General features: G+C 51.6%; 2 protein-coding genes across 2 annotated transcripts in view; one reads left to right on the forward strand and one right to left on the reverse strand.

Moving 5' to 3' along the window:
- Positions 1-14,489, forward strand: part of MYO1D (myosin ID) — a 161,987-nt gene extending 147,498 nt beyond the window's left edge. The window contains exon 22 of the mRNA XM_075036200.1: positions 11,707-14,489. Within this exon, the coding sequence (XP_074892301.1) occupies positions 11,707-11,863 (157 nt within the window). The 3' untranslated portion in view covers positions 11,864-14,489. The remainder of the gene's footprint in view (positions 1-11,706) is intronic.
- A 1,010-nt stretch (positions 14,490-15,499) lies between these two features.
- On the reverse strand, positions 15,500-17,412 carry CDK5R1 (cyclin dependent kinase 5 regulatory subunit 1). Its single transcript, XM_075036201.1, has one exon. The coding sequence runs from the start codon at positions 17,324-17,326 to the stop codon at positions 16,409-16,411; it is 918 nt and encodes a 305-aa protein (XP_074892302.1). The 5' UTR covers positions 17,327-17,412; the 3' UTR covers positions 15,500-16,408.
- Positions 17,413-19,674: the final 2,262 nt, after the last annotated feature.

Raw genomic sequence — 19,674 nt, forward strand, 5'->3', positions numbered from 1 at the left:
CTCCGCGTGGGGAGAGCCCTCGTGCCGTCGTCCTTGTGGCTCCCGGCCCCTGGATCCGTTTGTTTCCTGCAGCTCCGGTGGCATCACGGCCATTGGTGACGGCAGAAGCTGAGCTTGTGGCTTTGCCTTAGCAAATTGCCCGCCCGCTTATCTGTGCTGGCTTCCTGGCAGTTTCACTTCCATGGGTCGATCCCAAAGAATAATAAGGAAAAAAACAAGAGGAGGAGAAAACTTCAAAACTGTGCACACTTGCTCTTTTTTATAATAATTTTAGGGGATCTCTATGAAGCTCGGTGGCAGCTTCCCCTGTTTTGTGACTTCAGACCTCTGCCAGACTCTAAAAATACCTGTTTAATTCACAGCCCTGCATGTACCAGTGGGAAAAGCAGAGCTGCTCATCCATCAGGATGACTATAGGTTATGTCTCTATCAAAGGGATATGACAGGGCGACAGCAACGTTTTGCTGTGGCATCATTTTCCAATGTAATGCACCTGTCAGCTATTTCAACCACTGTTTGATACTAGAAAATTGTTGCCCCCTTGTAAATTTGAGTGGTAAACAGTTGAATAATCCCATACTTATTGTCCTCACCATCAGCTCCCTATAACTCACATTCTTGCAGGAGTTGAATAAATATATTCCAGATGACTGAAAGGTGCTGGATTCCCTTTGAAGTATTTTTTTTCAGAATTTCTTCCTTCCTTAAACTTCAAAAATTCAGCCAGCAGAATTTTATCAGCATCTGCTAACCAGGCCAAGAGCATCCTTTCAGGAGGGATGTTGCAAATGTGTGCTGCACACACCCCAACAAATGCGGGTCCAGTGAATTCAGTCCACTGGCTGGGTGAGGGCAAGGACCAGTGCCAAAAAGAAAATGTAAGGAAGGACTTTTGCTGCTTCTCAGCCTGCCTGGGAATCGAGGTCTGTGATGTCCTAAATGGGAGGCAAGTCTGTACTCATCTTCCTAAGTGGTCTTATTTTATTTATGTGCTGGTGCATTTATAATGCAGGATTCTTGGCATAACCCTGTGAATGAGCCGATGTTCTGCTTTTACTCTGTCTCCAGCCAAGGACTTTGAATCATATTTTTGGCATAGTGGTTTTTATAAAATATGTAACACTCCAGCGTCTTGCGGCCACGTTTGCTCCTACTAAAGCAGAAAGCCGGATGAGAGCTGACTCTCAAAAGCTTTGCCAGGACTCAGAATAGCTGAGAAAATATGACTAATTGGAGACTTCAGAAGAAGCTGTAGTTTATATATTGGTGCTGCACCCCGGGAAAGCTGCTGATGTTGAGAACTGGGTCAGTTTGAGTAGATGAAGGCAAGGGGCATGCGTCGCCGGACAACAATGTGTGTAACCGTCATCCTCAGAAACTAAATTCTTCTGTTTATCCAAAAATAAGTAGGATGTAAACTGAGCTGCAAAGCACGCCGGAACCACACGTTAGGCAGGGCAGACCACGGCAGCGAGGATGTTACACAGCCGTAGAAATCATTTCTTACCTAACAAGATCACTCATTTCATGATTCTGTGCCAGAACTGGTTTCTGCTCCTTGCAGAGGCAGGTGCTCCTGGGTTAGCCCTGGATGACACTTCTTCTCGTGTTATTGCTGATTTGAGAGGATGGAAATGACGCAAGCACCTTCCCTCCTGCCACCGCACTCCCACATCAGCGGGTACCACAAACCCCACGTCTCATGCCCAGCTCTCCCCATCCTTTTACTTTCCTCCAAAACACCGTTGCATATCGCCAGTCTGTAAGTCTTCAGCGTGCTGAAGACTTGATGCAAGACTTACAATTTTAGCTGTAGAGAAAGTGCAAAATACATTGAATTCTGGAGTGAATTTAATTCCTACAGTATCAAACTGCACACAGGGACCAAGGGAGGGAAAAGGAGTGGTATGTGGATTTTAGAGTAGACAGTTCCCTGCAGTCCCAAGCACTCGAGCTGGGCATGTGGCATGTTGGGATGCCTGCTGTTAGGGTGTTAGATCAATAACCCATCTATTTAGTCACAGCCCTGGTAGGTGGGTGCTGTCATGGCACTCCCATGGTGGCTGGGAGCTGCCTTCTCCACCCCCACTCAGCGGTCTGGAAATTTTTCATTTTGCCTGCTGGAGGAAATAAAATATTTAACACCCTGGGTGTGCTTTTTTGCCTTTTTTTTTTTTTTTTTTTTTTTGAAAGCTGCTTTGTTGATGAGCTTTCCCGGGAAATACCCTATTTAAGTGAAGGCACGTTTTTATCCAGAAAACCATTGACCAGCTTTAGCGAGTGCTTCGTAAGGGATAAATTGCATCAGGCATTGAATGCTGATGACACAAGGAGAGAAAAAAAGAATGAGACTTCTCTGTTTGAAGTGTGTAGATGAATTCTCAGCTTCAATAGGAGCAGAACGCCAGGAGCATCAGCAACGGCTGCAGGAGCCCGATGCCTGCTGCGGGCAGGGCGACAGTGCTGCCCAAGCTTTGCTGTTCGCAGCCAGCGTGCCTGTGCTGAGGTGGGTGGAGGGGGGGGTTAATTAGTAGCCCAAGTGTGGTAAGAAGATCAGGGTATGCTTTATAGCTGAGCTTAGGTGCCTAAATTGCATCTCTCCCACTCTAAAGTCCAACACCTTCTGCTCAGAGACGGTGGTCGTGTTAGGGCTGGGGTTTGGGAGTCGAGCGGGTGAGCGATTGCCCCAGTTCAGCTGGAGGGTGAAGCTTCAATTAGTTTTTGATCCTTTTCTTGAATTTCATGTGAGACCGGATAATTACATTCACTTTTTATTTCGATCAAATTTCCCAGGGGTGGAGGAGAGGGGATGTTAGGGTACATCATGCAGCATGCTTGCAAAGTGATGTCTCAAAACCACTTTTTAGGGCTTTCCCACCATAAGACGAGAGCTTTGGGCTGCAGTCCCCATGGGTAGTGAGGCTGTATGGCTGGGACCTGACCCCTATTAACCTCCTTTTTAGCTGCTTGGGTCTTTCTTTGAAACCTGGCTGTTACCCCAAGTTCCCGATGAAGGCAAACAGCCCTGGAGAGGTCAGGGGAGGAGCAGCCCCTGCCCCATCACCCTGGGGATCCTCCTTTGCCCAGAAACACGTGAACTAAAGGGGTTTGCTGGAAGAGGCAGAAATATTTTACAGCTCACTGACTTTCCGGAAAGCGCTCTCTGGCTAGCGAGGATGGATGCACAAATGCCCCAGTTACTAAATAAATGAAGAACGAGCCACAGCTCACCGGCACTGCTCTGGGACTGCCTGACCTTGGGTTCAAGTAGGAATAAATGCGTTTTAAGAATGAGACAGCCAAACATTTAATGGACTAGATTTATACCTCAGCCAGAGGGGAAGGAATATACCTGGATCTACTGCAGACACTTCATGAAAAAAGCACGTCAGTGTTGTGGCAGCTGCTGTCTTCTTAGGAAAGTGGCTTTTATGGTTCAGACGTGAATAAAAGGAACCGTCTCGGTGCACCGGCCAGATGCCAGCAGACCAGAGTACTAATAGCTGACTTAGCTTTTGCCTTGCTATGTGCCATTGGGCACAAACAACACTTTTCACTGGTGGCGTACAGATATTACCAAATCTTGTTTCTCATTAAAAGGGCAAAAATAGAGTTGCTGACGCAACTCGCTAGCATGATGTTGTAATACGTGGTACTGTACAGTTCCCAAAACCGAAGGCGAGCGGCTCTGTGGTTTGCGCTGGTAAATAGATGTCAGCGTGAGCTGCAGAGAAAAATGAAACACAGGCAAGTCTGAGCCAGAAAAGATTGAAAGCCACTTTTTAAGTGGAGTGGTTGAGTTTTCAGTGGAACGATGTGGATTGCAGTTTGTAGCCAGGTCCTTCTCTTGCAGATTAAAAAAGTGCTTCAGAAAAGCCACTTCTTCCAGCTTCTGAGGTGATTTGCCTGAACATAGACCACAAGGTACAAAACTGTATTAGAAATAAGCCATAAACATTTGCTGGTTTTGAAGTCTGAAAAAAAATTCACGGTATCAATTGTCACTTGACTGCAGACAATTTCAAAAAACCATACAGTGAGAAGGGACCTGCCAGAGCCATGTTTAACTCAGCTGACCTTTCTTGACATTAAAATGCCTGGAGGACTTGTTCTGACCTTTGACTATGGAAGGCCTTTTGATCCTGACTTGAGATCTCCTTTATTCATGTCTGACTTCTTTATAGTCTCTCTTTTCCATAGCTTTGATCTATCTTAATGTCTAACCTCAGCCAAGACCACCTGATACAGAAGAGCTCCACAACACCAACAACCCTATGTCTCTAAAAAGCAAGTAATGGTTTGAGAAAACATCCTGTTTGTCTCATGCTTTCACTGTGCAAGACCTCAGAGAGGATTTCACAAAGCACATTTTGAAAACCCGTTGTGGTTTAGGATGTCGTGTCCCTTCGGTGCACGTGTGAGTAATGCAGCACATGTTGAATGAGCGGCACGCTACCTACCACGCATGTTCATCCCCTGCTGATCCAGCTGCTCTTGAGTTATGAGCAGAGAGAAATGATCTGCACCCGAAAATGGGTCCCAGTTAATCTTCTCACCCTGGGCTTCTCGGTGTTGGTAACCAAACCCATGGGATGAAGAGTGCTGCCAGCTGCAGCTTCAGGGCTGCACTAAAAAGGGACCGCTGGATGGAGGGGGATTTCCTTTGGTGGTGCTAATACAGTCCAGCAGCCAGCGCAAGGAGGCAAAGAGGACGTTAAATTATTTTCTCGGGTACACAGGATAGTAAATCATTGCTTTTAACCTCCTGTAGCTACATAAGCCAGGGTGTTTTAATAAGAGCTGGATGAGAAAAGGTGTTTTCTTCCTCTGATGGTAGAGCAAAGAAGAATGAAGTGTGCCAAGGAGTCACAGGGGTGATGCTGTCAAAATCATCTGAGTCTTACTTAGGGAAATTTATGCTCCAAGAGTGTAAATCTCTTCTGGAAGTGGGACCCGGTGCTTTGAAGCTGCGCACACTTCAAATGTTACTGCCCCCCCGAGAGGCAGCGGGAGAACAGAGAAGATGAAGCGTGCCGGAGCGCCAGCAGCCTGCGGGCTCTGAATATTTGCAGCAGGACATCTCTCTCCCTGGAATGAAATACCCACCCAGGATTATTTACATGTGATGCCCTTCATGCCGTGGCTTCCCAGGGATTGCTCTTGCCCCAGCTCCCCAAAGCAGGGGATGATTCTGTTCGCAGCCGGCCGGCGACGGTGTGGACTGTGCCAGTCCTGCGCCCAGAGCGTCTCTCCCCACGCAGTGCTTTGCTCCTCATGCAAAGCTGAGAGATTACAGCCAGGGTGACACAAAATGCACATGAGGTTTCGGTGCAGGTTCCACGCTTGTGCATGTTGAGAAACTAGGTGTTCCTATTTTGGTCTCTGTTTAAGCTATTGTGGGTTTAATTTTCACAGTGAGAACTATAGCTTTTCCTTTGAGCCCAAATATCCCCAGTATCATTGTCCCGCAAATTGCAGAAAACCACAAGTGGTCCGACGAGATATATCTCCCCCCATCCCTCCCCTGCCAAATATGCAGCCTGCAGAGCCAGTGTGCTTTAAACCCTCATGCAGAAGGCACTTATCTTTTCCAAAAATGACACCTGTTGTAACTCAGATATATAAATGTTTATTACCTATGTTATAGCCAACGTCATTTTAGACCCTGCTCATTTTTTCTCTCACCTCTGTGCCACCCAGTAGCAGTGAGCGCCACAGCCTGGAGTGATCCACAGCAGCGAGATTACACATTGCCTGGAAAGCTATTTTAACCCACCTTGAAATTCTCGCTATTACTGTTTGTCTCTTTGGCTGTTGTTAGGAAGCAGAGCCTTGAAAGCTGCCTTTTTTTAGACCTCTCTAGTTTCTCTCTCTGCTTCTTATGTATTTTCTTTGTATGGAATATAGCTGCTGCTTTTTTGGTTTCTTTTTTATATCCTCCCTTCATCTGTGAGCTTTTTAATATTTTTTTCAGTGCTGAACCCCCTCAAAGCCTGCAGCCGGTATCCAGATGAGGCTGCAGCACTGGCTTATATAAGGTGTTACAATTTTTTCAGTATTCTTCATCCTGCTCCTAATGCTTCCTAACATCTTGTTTACAGCTGCACACTCTCTTGAAGCCTTAACCAAGTAGTCCACAGTGATGCCTGTCTTTCCAGAAAGAGACCTCTAGAAAGATTTGATCGTTTAAAAAAATCCCCTCCGGAATACATCCCATTTGGTTTATTGCTGCTGAGCCCTCGTTTCACACTGCATTGCATCCTTAGCCTCATTTAAATCCCTCTGGTTTGTTGTCATGAAAATCAGGCACTTACTGTGCTTGGCTTTTTACCATCTTCTACCCAACTTTTGCTTCCTAAAAAGAACTTACTTCCTGCTCTGTGATTGCATTAGCTGCGTCCATAGGCAGGCAGCACCTCATTGAAAGACCCTGGAAAATCTGCATAAACTGTTCCTTCCCAGCCCTGCAAGTGATGGGGCTGCATCTCTGGAGCACCTCAGACCGTGGTCAGGTACCACTGTCCTTGGGCATGGCATGTTCCCAGCTCTCTGCAGCCTACTGTGCTTCCTGATGGAGCTCACAGCTATAAACTAGTATCTCATCGATGACTGTTTTGCTGTATTTTCATGCCTATCATCACAGCTCCTTGCGAGGCATTCCAGGTCACCTGTGTTTGCTCTTAAGCATCTTGTATGTTTAACATTTATTTAACAATACATTTATTTAACTTTCCAGTCCTACACCTCTGTCTTTGCGGAAACTCCCTCTGATCTTTCTCCACTCTCATCCTTCACCATTTTGCTTCCGACCACTTATTGGCGACATAGATGCTTTTGTATTAACAACAGCGCTGACAGATGTCTGTGACCATTTATGCGCTACTTGGCTTGTGTTTTCCCTGAGGTCCTAGATTAAATGCTCAGTCAAAACTCTAATATTTCATGGGCCAGTAGTCTGCTTCCACTTGGAGTCATCCCTTCTCTGCTGGTTTCCCTTTTGCCAGCGTTTACCCGGGCGTCTGATCAGCTCGTGCTGTATTTCTAATGATGGTCTCGCTCTAGGATGTGGTTTTCCCATACACACAGACCCTGTTCATGCAACGCTCGTGGTGCTTCACACACACATGCTCCCACCCAGAGCCATCGCCTCGACTATTTGCCATTAACTCCTCTAATGAGCGCGAGTCAATAGATGAGCAAAAAGTGAGCTGATAAAGGCAGTTTGCATGCTATGATGGTTTGGAGCAGATGAAGGAAGAGAAGTCACCCAGTCCTGCAGAGCTCACTGAGCCATGAAATCCAAAGAGCAAAGAGAAGCCCCAGCCCACACAACCAGCTGAGATCAGTGGCTGTGGCTTGTACCGCCAGGATGTCAAGAGAGGCTGTTTCCACCAAAAATATTGTTTGCAGTTATATAAAAAGACCTGTGTTTTCAGAAAACACAAGCACCTTGGTGTTTAATATATGCAGAATTTATCATGTGGTTTGTTATATACAGAAATTATCATGTGGTTTATTATATACAGAAATTACCATGTGGTTCCCTGGCAGGACTGGAGCAGTGCTGGGGTTGATCCTGACTTTCCCACGAAAGCACTTTTTTTTTTTTCTTTTACATTTTGCAGGCAGTTTCATGCCTGGATGCTGGGGGCTGGCATTTTTTCCCTGGCAGAGTCTCAGGCAGTGCTTGCATCTCACTGTCTCTTCTAATGGAATCGTTGTTAAAAATAAGTAATTTTATTTCCCAGAAGATGCCCGGCAGCAGTATCCGTCATTTTGTCCTAATTGACTTGACTTCCGTCAGTGTGCAGGTTACGTCGGGGCTTGGTGAAGAGCCAAAGCTGCGATCAGATGGGGCTGGTCTTGGGCAGAGCTGTGCTTGGAACCTACATGAGCTCTGACATCTTGTAGATGGTCTCCTAAACAAGTGTCTGTACAAGAGAGACGGCAAAAGTGTCTCGGAAGCCTCTTAAAGGGTTTACTAAAACAGAGGCTAATGTCTGGAGCAAGTTCTCCTACACAGCCTGTAGTAAGGGTCAATCTAGTGACAGCTCCGGAGGCTCCCGGCCATCCCGCTGTCGGATCTGCAGGGCAGGGCTCTCCTGCCGGCAGACACGGCACCTCTGCGAGGTGCTGGGATGCAATTAGTACAAGGGATGAAAGCAAAAGGATGAGGGCAGGGGTCTTCTCCAAGCAGCAAAAACTTTCCAACTGTCTTTTGAGGCCGTAACGTGCAGGCAGTCATTGCCTGTTAACAGACAGGCGAGCTTGGACGTTGCTCTTGATAAGAAACTGGGTCTGAACCGAGGCAAGATCCTTGAATCAAGTAGATCTGCAGGATGAAGGAAGAGACTGGTATTTGGACTGCCATGGCAGGTTGCTCACCTGAGGTTAAAAGATCGTGAACGTTGGAGAATTTGGATTTAGCTCTTAATTATGACACTGTTTTCTGTGACCTTGGGCATGTCACTTAGCTCTCTGCACTGTGACTGTGTCTTTAGCCACAGAATAGTCATAAACACATTCAGTTCTGCCCTTAAGTCTTTAAATGACAAGATCTTCCACCTCTAATATGAAACCCAGTAGGTCCTTTAAATTGTCAGAAGGCCAGAAGATTATTTGTAAATAATGAGTAAATTCATGAATGTTCCTTATATAGTAGCAACCATTGACATACTTAAGGAATTAAAGCATGGATGGTGAATAGATGTGTGTTTCCAAGCCTGAAATTTAATAGTGCAAACTTTCTTCCACCTTACTTTCACTTTAACAACCTTTTCCTGGCTGAATCATCTCACTGAGATGGAGAGGTGGAAGAGCAAAGTACCGTGGTGGGACAGGATTATGCAGTGAAAACACAGCTTTTAGCCCAAGTCTGAGTGGAATTGGGACTTGTCTCTGCCTTCGCTGCCATCGGTGTCTTGCTTGGGGTCTTACAGAGCACCAATGATCCACAAAGGGTATTTTCACTGTGTGTTGCCCTTGTCTATGGAAGACTTTGTTGGATTTCCAGGATTATGCAGGACCATCTCCATCAGACTCTGCCTTTGGGTTCTAAATTCTGCAGGAACTTGGGGAAGCATCTCCCCAGCTGTGCTACTCAGTAAAATCTCGTTGTAGCAGTGGGATTTGGAAGGTCTTTTAATCTGGTTTATCAGCTGATGCAGGCAGCTGTTTTCTCCCTTTCAGTCAATAAATAAACCATCTTACTCCAGGGCAGCCAGCAGCTGTCATCTCCCCTTTTTGCTGCTGCACTAACAGGTGTAATGCTGATGTGACTGATGGACTGGAAACCAAACTGATATTTCCTCCAACCTCTTCTTTGCTGGCAATTGACCAAGCACAGGAGCAGCGTCCAAGACACTCAAGGTCCCAGCACATCGAGCTGCTTGTGGAGCTGGCGGCAGGGTTCAGTGTTGTATTGCCTAGCGGGGAAGACCAAGGATGGGATTTGTAATCCCCCTGTGGACTTGCAAATCCCCATGTGGATTGCTCTTTGGATGCCATTCAAGAGCTGTCCTGTTCCGCCAGCAAAAGGTTTTGAGGCTGAAACCTCTTCTCACATGAAGAAAAGCAACACATGATCAATGTATGACCAGGAATGAGTACTGTCATGGTGGGGCCTGGAAAACATGGTGGGGGAAGTGAAGTCCTTATTTAATGGAAACGTTACACAGGGCGAAGATCAGAGCATCTTCTCCAGAGCCCACTATCCCAGGACAACGTTAGCTTCCTGTAGACATATTTAGTTTATGTCATTCCAGCAGGAGCTGGGACCTAGAGAGATCCAGCTTCTTGCTTAAGGTCCCACAGCCAAGGGCTCAAAATACATCAAGGACCTTTTGATTTCCAGGCCTGGCTCCTGCTTGTGGTCAAAATTCAGGTTAATGACACTTCTCCGCTGGTTTGGGCTCCTTATCGCTGTGCAAAAGGGTCAAGAGAGCTTGACTCTAAACAGCGACAGACCCTCGATCTTCTTACCTATAATTTGATGAGGGCTGTGGGAGAGGAGAAGGAAAGTCGTTAGCATTTATCCTTGTTACAAACACTTGATGCTAAACCTGCTCTCCAAGCACATGATGGCAGGAATCTCCGAGAGGCTCCTCTGCATATGCGGCTCGTTCTGCTAAGACATGGTAAAAATAGCAAACTAAGCAGGGATTTTAGCCTCAACTCACTGAGGCAAGAGTAAATAAGTATTTAATACCTGGGACAACGTGAGGGCTTTGTGTGCTGCTGCCCTGCCAGTACCCCTCCAACCAGCCAACCATTCATTTTTATGGAAGTGGTGAACATCTTAATCATTTGGGTAAAAATGTGTCTTACGGGATGTGACACGTCTTGAACAGTCTGTGTTAATGAAGTAAAAACTAAGCCTGTGCTGCGTGAAGGACTTAGGCTGTGTCAGTGAAAAAACTGTAACAGGTCAAGCAAGGCAAGACCTCGAGTCTGGAAGCTAAACGCAGCAGAACAGAAACCCAGCACATCCTCCTCCGTGTATTTAAAGCATCGAGAGAGGCATTGGAGTTGATGCCATTGAGTCTTTAAACCACTCAATATGATACTAAGAAATGCTGGATATTCAGGAATTTGAAGTGCGGGTGAGGTCGCAAGAGGGATTTCCCAAAGGCCAAGTCCCTGTACATCTCTTCCCGCTTCCCCAGGCTGGCGGTGGCTCAGGGGGACAGATCTGCTGGAGGCATTTCTCCTGCTAATTCGCTCTCCTGCCTCGATGACACCCGCTCTTTGCTGGTCCAAAGAGCTCATGACTGGGGCTCATGCATCAGCTTGGCCACACCATGTCTCTCCATCCCCAGCCTAAGGGAACAGCCGGGCATTTCTCTGCTTATGGTACAAGGAAAGTTATTTGTGACACAGAATAGTGGCTTTTATGGTCTTTAGCAAAGGGGAACATCCTTGCCAACCATCCCTGACCCTGTCTCAGCTGGGGCAGAGATGGACAGCCATCTGGCCGTGCTGTCCTGATGTCCCCCGCTGGCAGTGACCCAAACAGCCAAGGAAAAACCAGTCTGGGTGGCAGAAACTCCCGATTTCACTCATGAGAATAATTTTTAACACCAAAGCTAAGTTAAAGGGTTAAAAAGCTGGGGAATGGTTTGCAGTGACACAGTTTTGTCCCCACACCTGTGCCTGGCCAGCCGCTGCCTCCATTCAGGGCGCTCCGACCCCAGGAGGCTGCATGGTCGGTCTGTCCGTCTGTCTGCCTGGAGAGGGAATTAAAAAAACCCACCACCCTACCTGTGATTCTTTTAGCTATTTCATGCTGTACTTTTAACCTCTGAGCTCAGAACAAGGGATGTCGTCATCCTTACTGTAATTATAGAGATAGGAGTGACTGCTCGCGAGGTCATTCGGCGAGTAGGTGGCCGAGCTGGCAGCAGACCCCGGCACTTTTGCAACCCGGCCTTTGCTTTGCCCGTGAAGCGATATTCCCCCATCAGCACTGATCCCAATGCAGAAGTCCCCTGGGTGCATATCTCCCTGCGTGGGAGACCTTCATGTGCGGAAGCAGGGATCAACCGAGCCCGAAAGCTGGGTTTAGAGCTGCGGCGTGGCTTAACGCGGTGGGCTCGGCTTGCTGCCTGATCCAAACCCACCTCTCCCTGCCTTGCACCAAGGTCTGAGCAACGGTAACGACATCCCATCCCTCCCACCTGACTCTTCTTTTCCCTTTTGCCTTTGCAGTGAGAAACGCGCTCTGCAAGTCAGCGTCACCAACCCGGTCCAGTGCAGCCTGCACGGGCGGAAATGCACCGTCTCCGTGGAAACCAAGATTAACCAATCCCAACCGGATTTCACCAAGCATCGTTCCGGTTTTATCCTCTGCGTGCCGGGGAATTAGCATCCCCCTCCGTTTGATGCAGCGAGCCCAGAGAGAGAGGGAGCGGAGGAAAGACGGACTGGGGCTTTGATCACCCTTCCTGTGCCTTGGACTTTTCAAGGGGATTAATTTAGAGATGCTCAGCTGTGACTTGGTCATGCGCCTAAAAAGATCTCTAAAGCTAGAGGTTTACCAAACCCAAATTCAGGAGAGGGTTTTACTACCACATGCAACAAAGGCTTAAAATAGCCAGTGACCTGTATCCATCTTACAAAACAGGCCAGGATATCAGGAAAGTGCTTCTGAATTAGTCCAAAAAAAAAGCATTTTTAGGTACTTACACCTTTTTCTCCCTTCCCACATTGATTTCTTAAACCCTCTCCAGTATGCCCTTCTGTGTTTCCTTTTTGTGTCATTTTTTGCAATATTATGCAGCCTCCACCGGAGGAACCAAAGATACCCGGGCTCAGGAAGTCTGGTTCTGTAAGACCAAATCCCGATGGAACCGGAGCCAGGTTTGGAAAGGAGGGCTGCCTTCCCACGCCGGGGAGACATTCCGTGCTCTTCCAGCCCTGCCAGCACGCATGGAGTTGGGATGGTACGTGGAGACGCACCCTCTAGACTTGCTGCTTTCCTGCCTGGAGTTCATTAACCCATCAAGGCACCTTGCTTGGAGACAGGTCCACCAGCAGAAAGGAGAGTGGGATTCACAATGCAGAGGTTTTACTTTTTTTAATCCTACATTGCTTTTGCCTTAATTACCCTCTCCGGTGACCTAACATCCGCTGGCCTCCCATTTGGACCAAGTGGCCTTGCTTGAATTTTTATATGATCCACGTGGCTTCATGTTAGTCCCGGCGCTGAGGTTCAGGGAGGGAGAAAGGCCCTGCTGCAGGTGGGTTAGTCTAGAAACACATGGAGCTCGGGGGCTGAGGCCGCGGCTCCCTCGCTTTGCACTATTTAACACTTAACTCCGGGCACGTCCGTCCACGCCAGGCGAGGGGCAGGAGCGCAAACCCGACTGCAGACATCCAGGCTGTTCCTTTGAAGAGTTTTCCTGGGTTTTCCCAGCTGCGGGTGTTGGATGTTGGGGCGTTGTGCATCACCTTGGCTTGTCTGGTGGCATCACGTTTCCCCACTGCGCGGCACCCACATCTGTCCGGCTCAGATAACCTTGAGCTTGGTGTTTACAGGAGGGCCGTATATACTAACAAGCTTTTTATTTCCACTGCATAGCGGGCTGCTGCTGTGGTTTTTGAGCGCATGAGGCCGTGTGATGTTGCGGGGCTGTTGGGATTGTACGTACCGAGTCCTGGCACTGCTGGTCAGGTCAGGATTTACAGCCTGTTGGACGCGGCGGGGCGGTTCTGCGGTTCTGCATGGTGACCCCACCTTGGGGGCCGCCTGTCTCCAGCCCAGCCGGTGAACAGGGAGCACATATTTAATTGAGCATTTTAGGAATTGGAAAGCCTGGAAGAGGCTCTTCACCTAATGACCTGTTAATGAAAGGCTTCCCAAAGCAATGTCATGGACACGGGGTGTAGGGACAGGTCGCTGCAGCGTTTCTACCCGACCACTGCCAGCAAGACCCGAGGTTGAGGGGAACCTCGAGTGTAGAGAAACTCTAGCTCTGTATTTAAGCGGGACAAGCTTAATCCCTCCTGTGTGCTTTGCTGGGGAGGCCCCATGCCGGAGGCCTCCTGTTCACATAGTCCCTGGCCTCGCACCAGCCCCCGCCAGCATCCCAGCGCCGCATCCCGGCCACTGGCGCTTGCTCCCGGTAAGCGGCTCCGGGATGCCTGGCGGGCTCCTGCGCCGAAGGGCTCTGCACATCAGGTCTGCCCCGAGTCCTCGGGAAGAAGCTCTTCCAGATGTTGGCCAACACAAGTCACCCACCACCACTGGGGCCATCAGGAGCCTGAAGGCGACGTCCCACCCATGCAACAGCTCCTAACCTTGCCAAGCACACGCACACAAGCAGCTCAGGAGCACCGAGGCCCCTCCACCTCCTCATTTAATCCCAGCATCGGCTCCTCAGCAGGAGCAACGCCAACACTAAAGCCATGGGACACTCCAGCTCCTGTTTGCATCCTCCCAGGGAAGCATCAGAAGGAAAATCCTCGTCATTGCTGTGCCTTTCTATTTGCACTTCTCGCTTTTTATATCTACTAGTCCAAATGTGTTGTCGTCCCCCCCCACCAGTAACACTAACCTGTAGGCAAGGTAGTGGCAGGAGATTTAATCAGCACTTTTATACACTATCCCTCCAACGAAATGGTTGTATCAAATCATGATGGACGGCAATAAATCGCAGGTTTAGGAAATTTCTAATACTATGAGATGGCAATATTGTATGTGATTAAATGTGTCTTTATAAAATATATTATCTGTTCCTGCTCTGGTTTTATATATATATATATATATAAAAAAAATATAGAATATATATATTCCTGTTCTTTCCCATAAATTAACTATTTCTAAATTGAATTTCAATTTTCAGCCTGGGGCGATAATGCAATGAACTTTTTTTTTTTTTAAATCGCTGATATTTTAATGTGTAAAAGAGCAGAAAAAAACCCTACTATAATGGAATTGGGGTTTTGTTTACATAATTCACTGTAATAAATAAAAAAAACAATTAGTTGCATCCCACTATGGCGGTGCCAGTTTCTGACCGGCGCGGTGGCTCGGGGAAGATGGTGCACGGATGGAAAGTGGAGTTTTGGCGTCCCGATAACCCGGTTTTTCACCTCTCGCGTGCTGGGTGCTCCTCCTCGCGCCGCCGCTCTCCCAGCGCCTCGGCCAGCCCCCAGCGAAGGGGTGACCCCAGCGCCGGTAACGCGATTAAACCCGCGGCTGCGTTAAACCCCTCTTTCGTCAAAGCAAATCCAATTTCCCGGCGCCGCGAAGGGGGCGTCGGGGGTGTGGGATTGCAGAAAAGACTCCGCCACGAACCGCTGCCATGTAATGGATGGTCAGTGCATTTTTATTTAATCAGCACAGTACAAAAATAAATAAAAATAAGGGGAGGGGATTAAATTACAGGCACACTGAGCCCCATGACACAGTCGGTCAGGTTATAAACCACACATACTTACAAACACACTATACACATACATACAAAATGAGACAAATATAAATTAATAGGTAACAATACCCACCAATTTGGTCAACAAAGATCTACAGAAGAGATTGCACTAAAAAAACGTACGTACACATGTATCATTAGCAGGGTCCAATGTACAGCGATGAAGAGCTTCAAGTGAAAAATAAAAAATAAAAATAAATGGCACGTTATTTCTCCCTCTCGTCTGCAAGTTTAACGCCCGATGGACCAGAACTAAACTAGAACTGTGCACACGGAGAAAAAAAAAAAATAAAACCCAAAAAAAACTTATCAGTCCCCAGGCCTGATAAGGGAATACCAGCTCAAGACTGCGGTATCGGGGTGGTGTCGGGTCTTTGTGCATGGGTGTAATTTTTACAGCCATCTCTCGTTAAGGTTTTTCTTTTGATTATTATTTTTTTATCTGTTTTTTCCTTTTTTTTTTGAAGACACAAAATGCTCCTGTTTGCATGCGCAATACCACTGTAAAAGCAACAATGAAAGAATAAAGAAGGGTTTTTTTTCTGTTTTCCCCCCCCGTAGGTTAGTAGTTTTTGTTTTGTGTTTTTTTTTTGTGGTTTTTTTTTTGTTCTAAAAGTATTCATATAGCAGCATGTAGATTCTTTCCTTGCTTGCACACTCAAGTAGATCCTTTACACAATACTCATGATCAGTGCACGATGGGAACAAGACATTTCACATTGATGTCATGATACAGTAGCGGTTATTTCCCTTAACCCAGACCCGCTCGGGAAATTCGAGTCTCTTCAAAGAAAATAAATAAAGGGGAGGGGGGGAGCCGGGGGGGCCCCGGGCCGTGCCCGCCTCTCTGTCCCGTTACCGGCTGCTCCGGCGCCGGTAAGTCACGATCGGCCCCGCGCAGCCGCCTCCGGTGAAGCTTTTCGAGCAATATTTTTTTTTCTCCTTTTTTTTTTTTGTTGTTTTTTTTTTTTTTTGTCGGTTTTGCTCCTTCCCCCCCCCTCCCCTTGCCCCGTCTTTGTCCCGGTGATGCGGTGACCGGGGCCGGCCCCGCCGCCAGCCCGCGGAGCCCCGCTCCGCTCCGCTCCCCCAGCCGCGGGGGTCCGGGGTGGGGGAGATCCGGGGGGGGGGGGGGGGTTGGTTGTTCCCCCCTCCCCAATTTGCTGAACTCAATCCGGTAGCGGAGCCGCAGCAGCCCCCCGGGCCCGCAGGATGAAGAGGGGGCGACGGCTGGAAAGCAGCGGCCCGGGGCGGCGGGGGAGGGGGGGGGTCTGCGCTCCGGTCCGGCGGTGGACGACCCCCCCCCCACCACCGTGTCGTCTCCCCCCTCCCTGTCAGGGCCGGGCCCCCCGGGGGGGAGCGGCAGCAGTTCCGAGCCGGGCCGGGGCGAGCGCAGCGTGTCCGGGCGGGGAGCGGCAGCATCCCCGGGTGGTGGTGGTGGTGGTGGCGGGGAGGGAGGGGGGGGGGAAGCCGGCGGTGGCTCACCGGTCGAGGCCGATGAGCAGCCGACCCTTCTCCTCGGAGCCGCTCTCCTTCTTGAGGTCGGCGAAGACCTGGGTGAAGTAGTGCGGGTCGGCGTTGACCTGCAGCATCTTGGGGCTCATGAGGTCGATGATGGAGAGGCAGCGGTCCCAGAAGGCCTCCTTACAGCTCTCCACCAGGAAGGGCTTGAGCGGGTAGGAGATCTCGTTGCCCATGTAGGAGTAGGAGAGGTACAGGCAGGTGAGCAGCACTGCCTGCAGTTCGTGGTCGCTGGCCACCTCGGCCGAGATGACGTCCCGGCAGAGCATGTAGAGGAAGACCACGTTGGCCGGCGTGATGAAGCCCTGGTCCTGCCAGCCCTGCAGCAGCAGCGAGCGGTCCACGGAGCGCAGCCAGAGGACGGGGTCGGTGGGCGAGAGGTGCTTCAGCCGGTAGCAGCGCCGGCACAGGAACTCGCCCAGGCAGCGCAGCAGCTCGCTGGTGGACGCCTGCACCACCACCCGCCGCGGGGTAGCGGCGGCGGCGGCGGCGGCGGGCGCGGCCGGCGGCGCCTTCTGCGCCGAGGCGAGGGCGGCGGCGGCGGCGGCGGCGGCGGCGGCGGCGGCGGGGGGCGGCGGGGGGGCGAAGGTGGCGAGGTTGGCGCAGGAGAGCGACTTCTTCAGGTTCTCGTTGTTGAGGTGGGTCACGTTGCTCTGGTAGCCGCCGTTGGGCTGCACCTTCTTGGAGCTCTTCTTCTTGGCCGAGACGGCGGCGATGCGCTTCCAGGGCAGCACCGAGATCAGCGAGTGCCGCTTCAGGCCCTTCTCCTTCGCGTTCTTGCTGTTCTGCACCGCCGTGTAGTGCCCCACCGTGGCCGCCCCCTCCTCGAACAGCGGGGCCTTCCGGTAGCTCGGCGACAGCGACAGCACCGTGCCCATGGCGCCGGCCGACCGGCGGGCCCCGCCGCCCGCCCCCCGGCCCCGGCCCCGAGCCCCGGCCCCGGCCCCGGCCCCCGGCGCGGCCCCGCGCTCGCTGCCCGCTCCGCCGCCGCCGCCGCTCAGCGCCGCGCCTCGCCCCGCCCCGCCGCCGCGCGCGCTCCCGGCGGCGCAGTGCGCGCGCCCGCCGCCGCCCCGCCCCGCCCCGCGCCGCCACGTGCGCCCGCCGCGCCGGCGGGGAAAGGGGCGGGGCGGGACCGCCCTCCTTTCCCCCCTCGCCACGCCCCGCCGCCGCCCAGGCCCCGCCCCCGCCCCCCGGGGCCGCGCCTCTCCTCTCCGCGCTCCCCCCCGACGGGCGGCGGCGCCGCCCCTCGCCGCCCAGGCACCGCCCCCTCGCCCGCCCCGCCCCGCCCCGCCCCGCCCCGCCCCGCGGCCGGGTTTCCCCGCGGGCGGCGGGGGCCCGGCGCTCCCACCGCAGGCACCGGGGGACGGAGGCGCCCGGGACCGGGCTGCAAAGGCCGGGACGGGGGGTTTAAGGGAAGGGCCGCCGGCCGGGCTCCGCCCGCCCGCGGGAGGCTCCCGGGTAAAGCCGCCGCCGGGCCCGGAGCGGGGGCTCCCCTTTCCCGCAGGGCACGGGAGCGGCTCCGGCTCCGAGAGAAGCCCCGAGGCCGCCGGAGCCCGGTCCCCGCTTTTGCGCAACCTGCAGCGACACGCAAAGGCCGCTCGGCCGCCGCCCGGTCCCTACCGACTCCGGCCAAGCGCGGCGGTGGCGGAGGCCGCTGGGCTCCGGTCCCGGTGAGCGGGGCGGGCCCCGGGGGTCACCTCCTGTCCCCCGGTGCTGCTGCTGGCAATGAAACGGGGGGAGGTCTGACCCCGACACCGGACTAGTCGGGGGTTGGCGGATGACCGAAACCGAGCTCGCCGTACTCCCGAAAGCCAGCACCGCCCCAGGCCCGCGGCTGCCCATCCCCTTCCCGTCAAACCCCCTCCCCGAAACTCCCCGTTTCATCGGGGCACAACGGCAGCCTCCCAGTGCCCCGGGACCGACAACCCAGAGGGCAGCGGGGGGGACACACTGGAAAGCCGTCGTCCCCAAAGCTACCGTCCCAAGGCAAGGCCACGCAGGAGTTTTGACCGACACCGGCCCGGGACGAGCCGGCTGCACGCTTGGGGTTTAAAGCATGTGGAAGGTAAAGAAAAAAAAAATCTCACTTTGGGGTAAAGCTCTGCCAAAGCTCCTGCTTCCGACAGGGTCGGTGCTGTGCTCGGCGCAGCACTCACAGCCCGGCAGGTTGAGGTGCAGACACATAGCAAAAAACAGGGGAGATTGTTCCAATATGGCTTTTGTCCCCCCTCCCAAGGCAGGGCAGCCGGTTTCTCAGCACCGTGAGCTTGACGATAGCGGCTTGCACCATGAAGCCGGTGCTCAGCAGGAGGACACAGAGCAGGGCTTGAAAACCTGCCTGTCCCCACACGTCCCGCTCCCGGTTCAGGGGCAGCTCGGGACCGACCCACAGTACCGGCGCTGTGAGGACAGACCTGTCCCAATGCACCCAAAAATGTCCTTCAAAGTGCCACCAGCCCAGCACGGGAGCTGGGTTTTTAAGGGATGGTCAAATGGTCTCCTCTTTGTATATCCTCTTTACAAACAGCTTTAGAGGCTTTTCCATGTAATGATCCAAAACGGATGGTGCGAGTCCAGCCCAAGCAGCACTGCCGTTACTGAGAAATCCCTTTGTCCATTAAAAATATTACACGGACCCAAGCAGCATGAAACTCGCCTTTGTACAAAAGCCTGCTTTTTAACTTAAGCCTTTTGAAGTTTAAGCCAAAAGGGTTTAACAACAAGCCCTACCGTTTGAGCTTTTTTGGCCCTAATTTTAATACACTTGGAGGTGGGAGGCAGGCACTCAGATGCCTCGGAAAATCCCAGCTTTCCACAGGCGGTTTGAATGACTAACATGCAATTAAACCTCCTTGACCCCGCACAAGGCAGCCCAGACGCCTTCGAGCTGGCATCACTGCAGACCTGCTGCCTCCTCGCTCCTGGTCAGGTCTCCTCCACCTCCAGCGCAGGGGTTTGCCTGCTCCCCCTGTCGTCACCCACTGGGTCAGGACAAATTCTGTCCCCTTTGAGGGACGACAGCCGGAGCTGGACACCATTCTCGCCGAGGACACGCAGGACTTCAGGGCCATCTCCACCTCACTCCCTCTCAGCACCTTGCGTGCGACCATCACCGCTGCACGCACAGGCTTCAGCTCTGTTTCCACGAACGGATTTCCCCTCATTCACCTTTGATTAGCAACCTAAATCAGCAAAGCATGGCCACAGCTCAGCATCACCAGGGAAA

This window comes from Buteo buteo, chromosome 9 (assembly GCF_964188355.1).
Source record: "Buteo buteo chromosome 9, bButBut1.hap1.1, whole genome shotgun sequence".
Taxonomy (NCBI): Eukaryota; Metazoa; Chordata; class Aves; order Accipitriformes; family Accipitridae; genus Buteo; species Buteo buteo.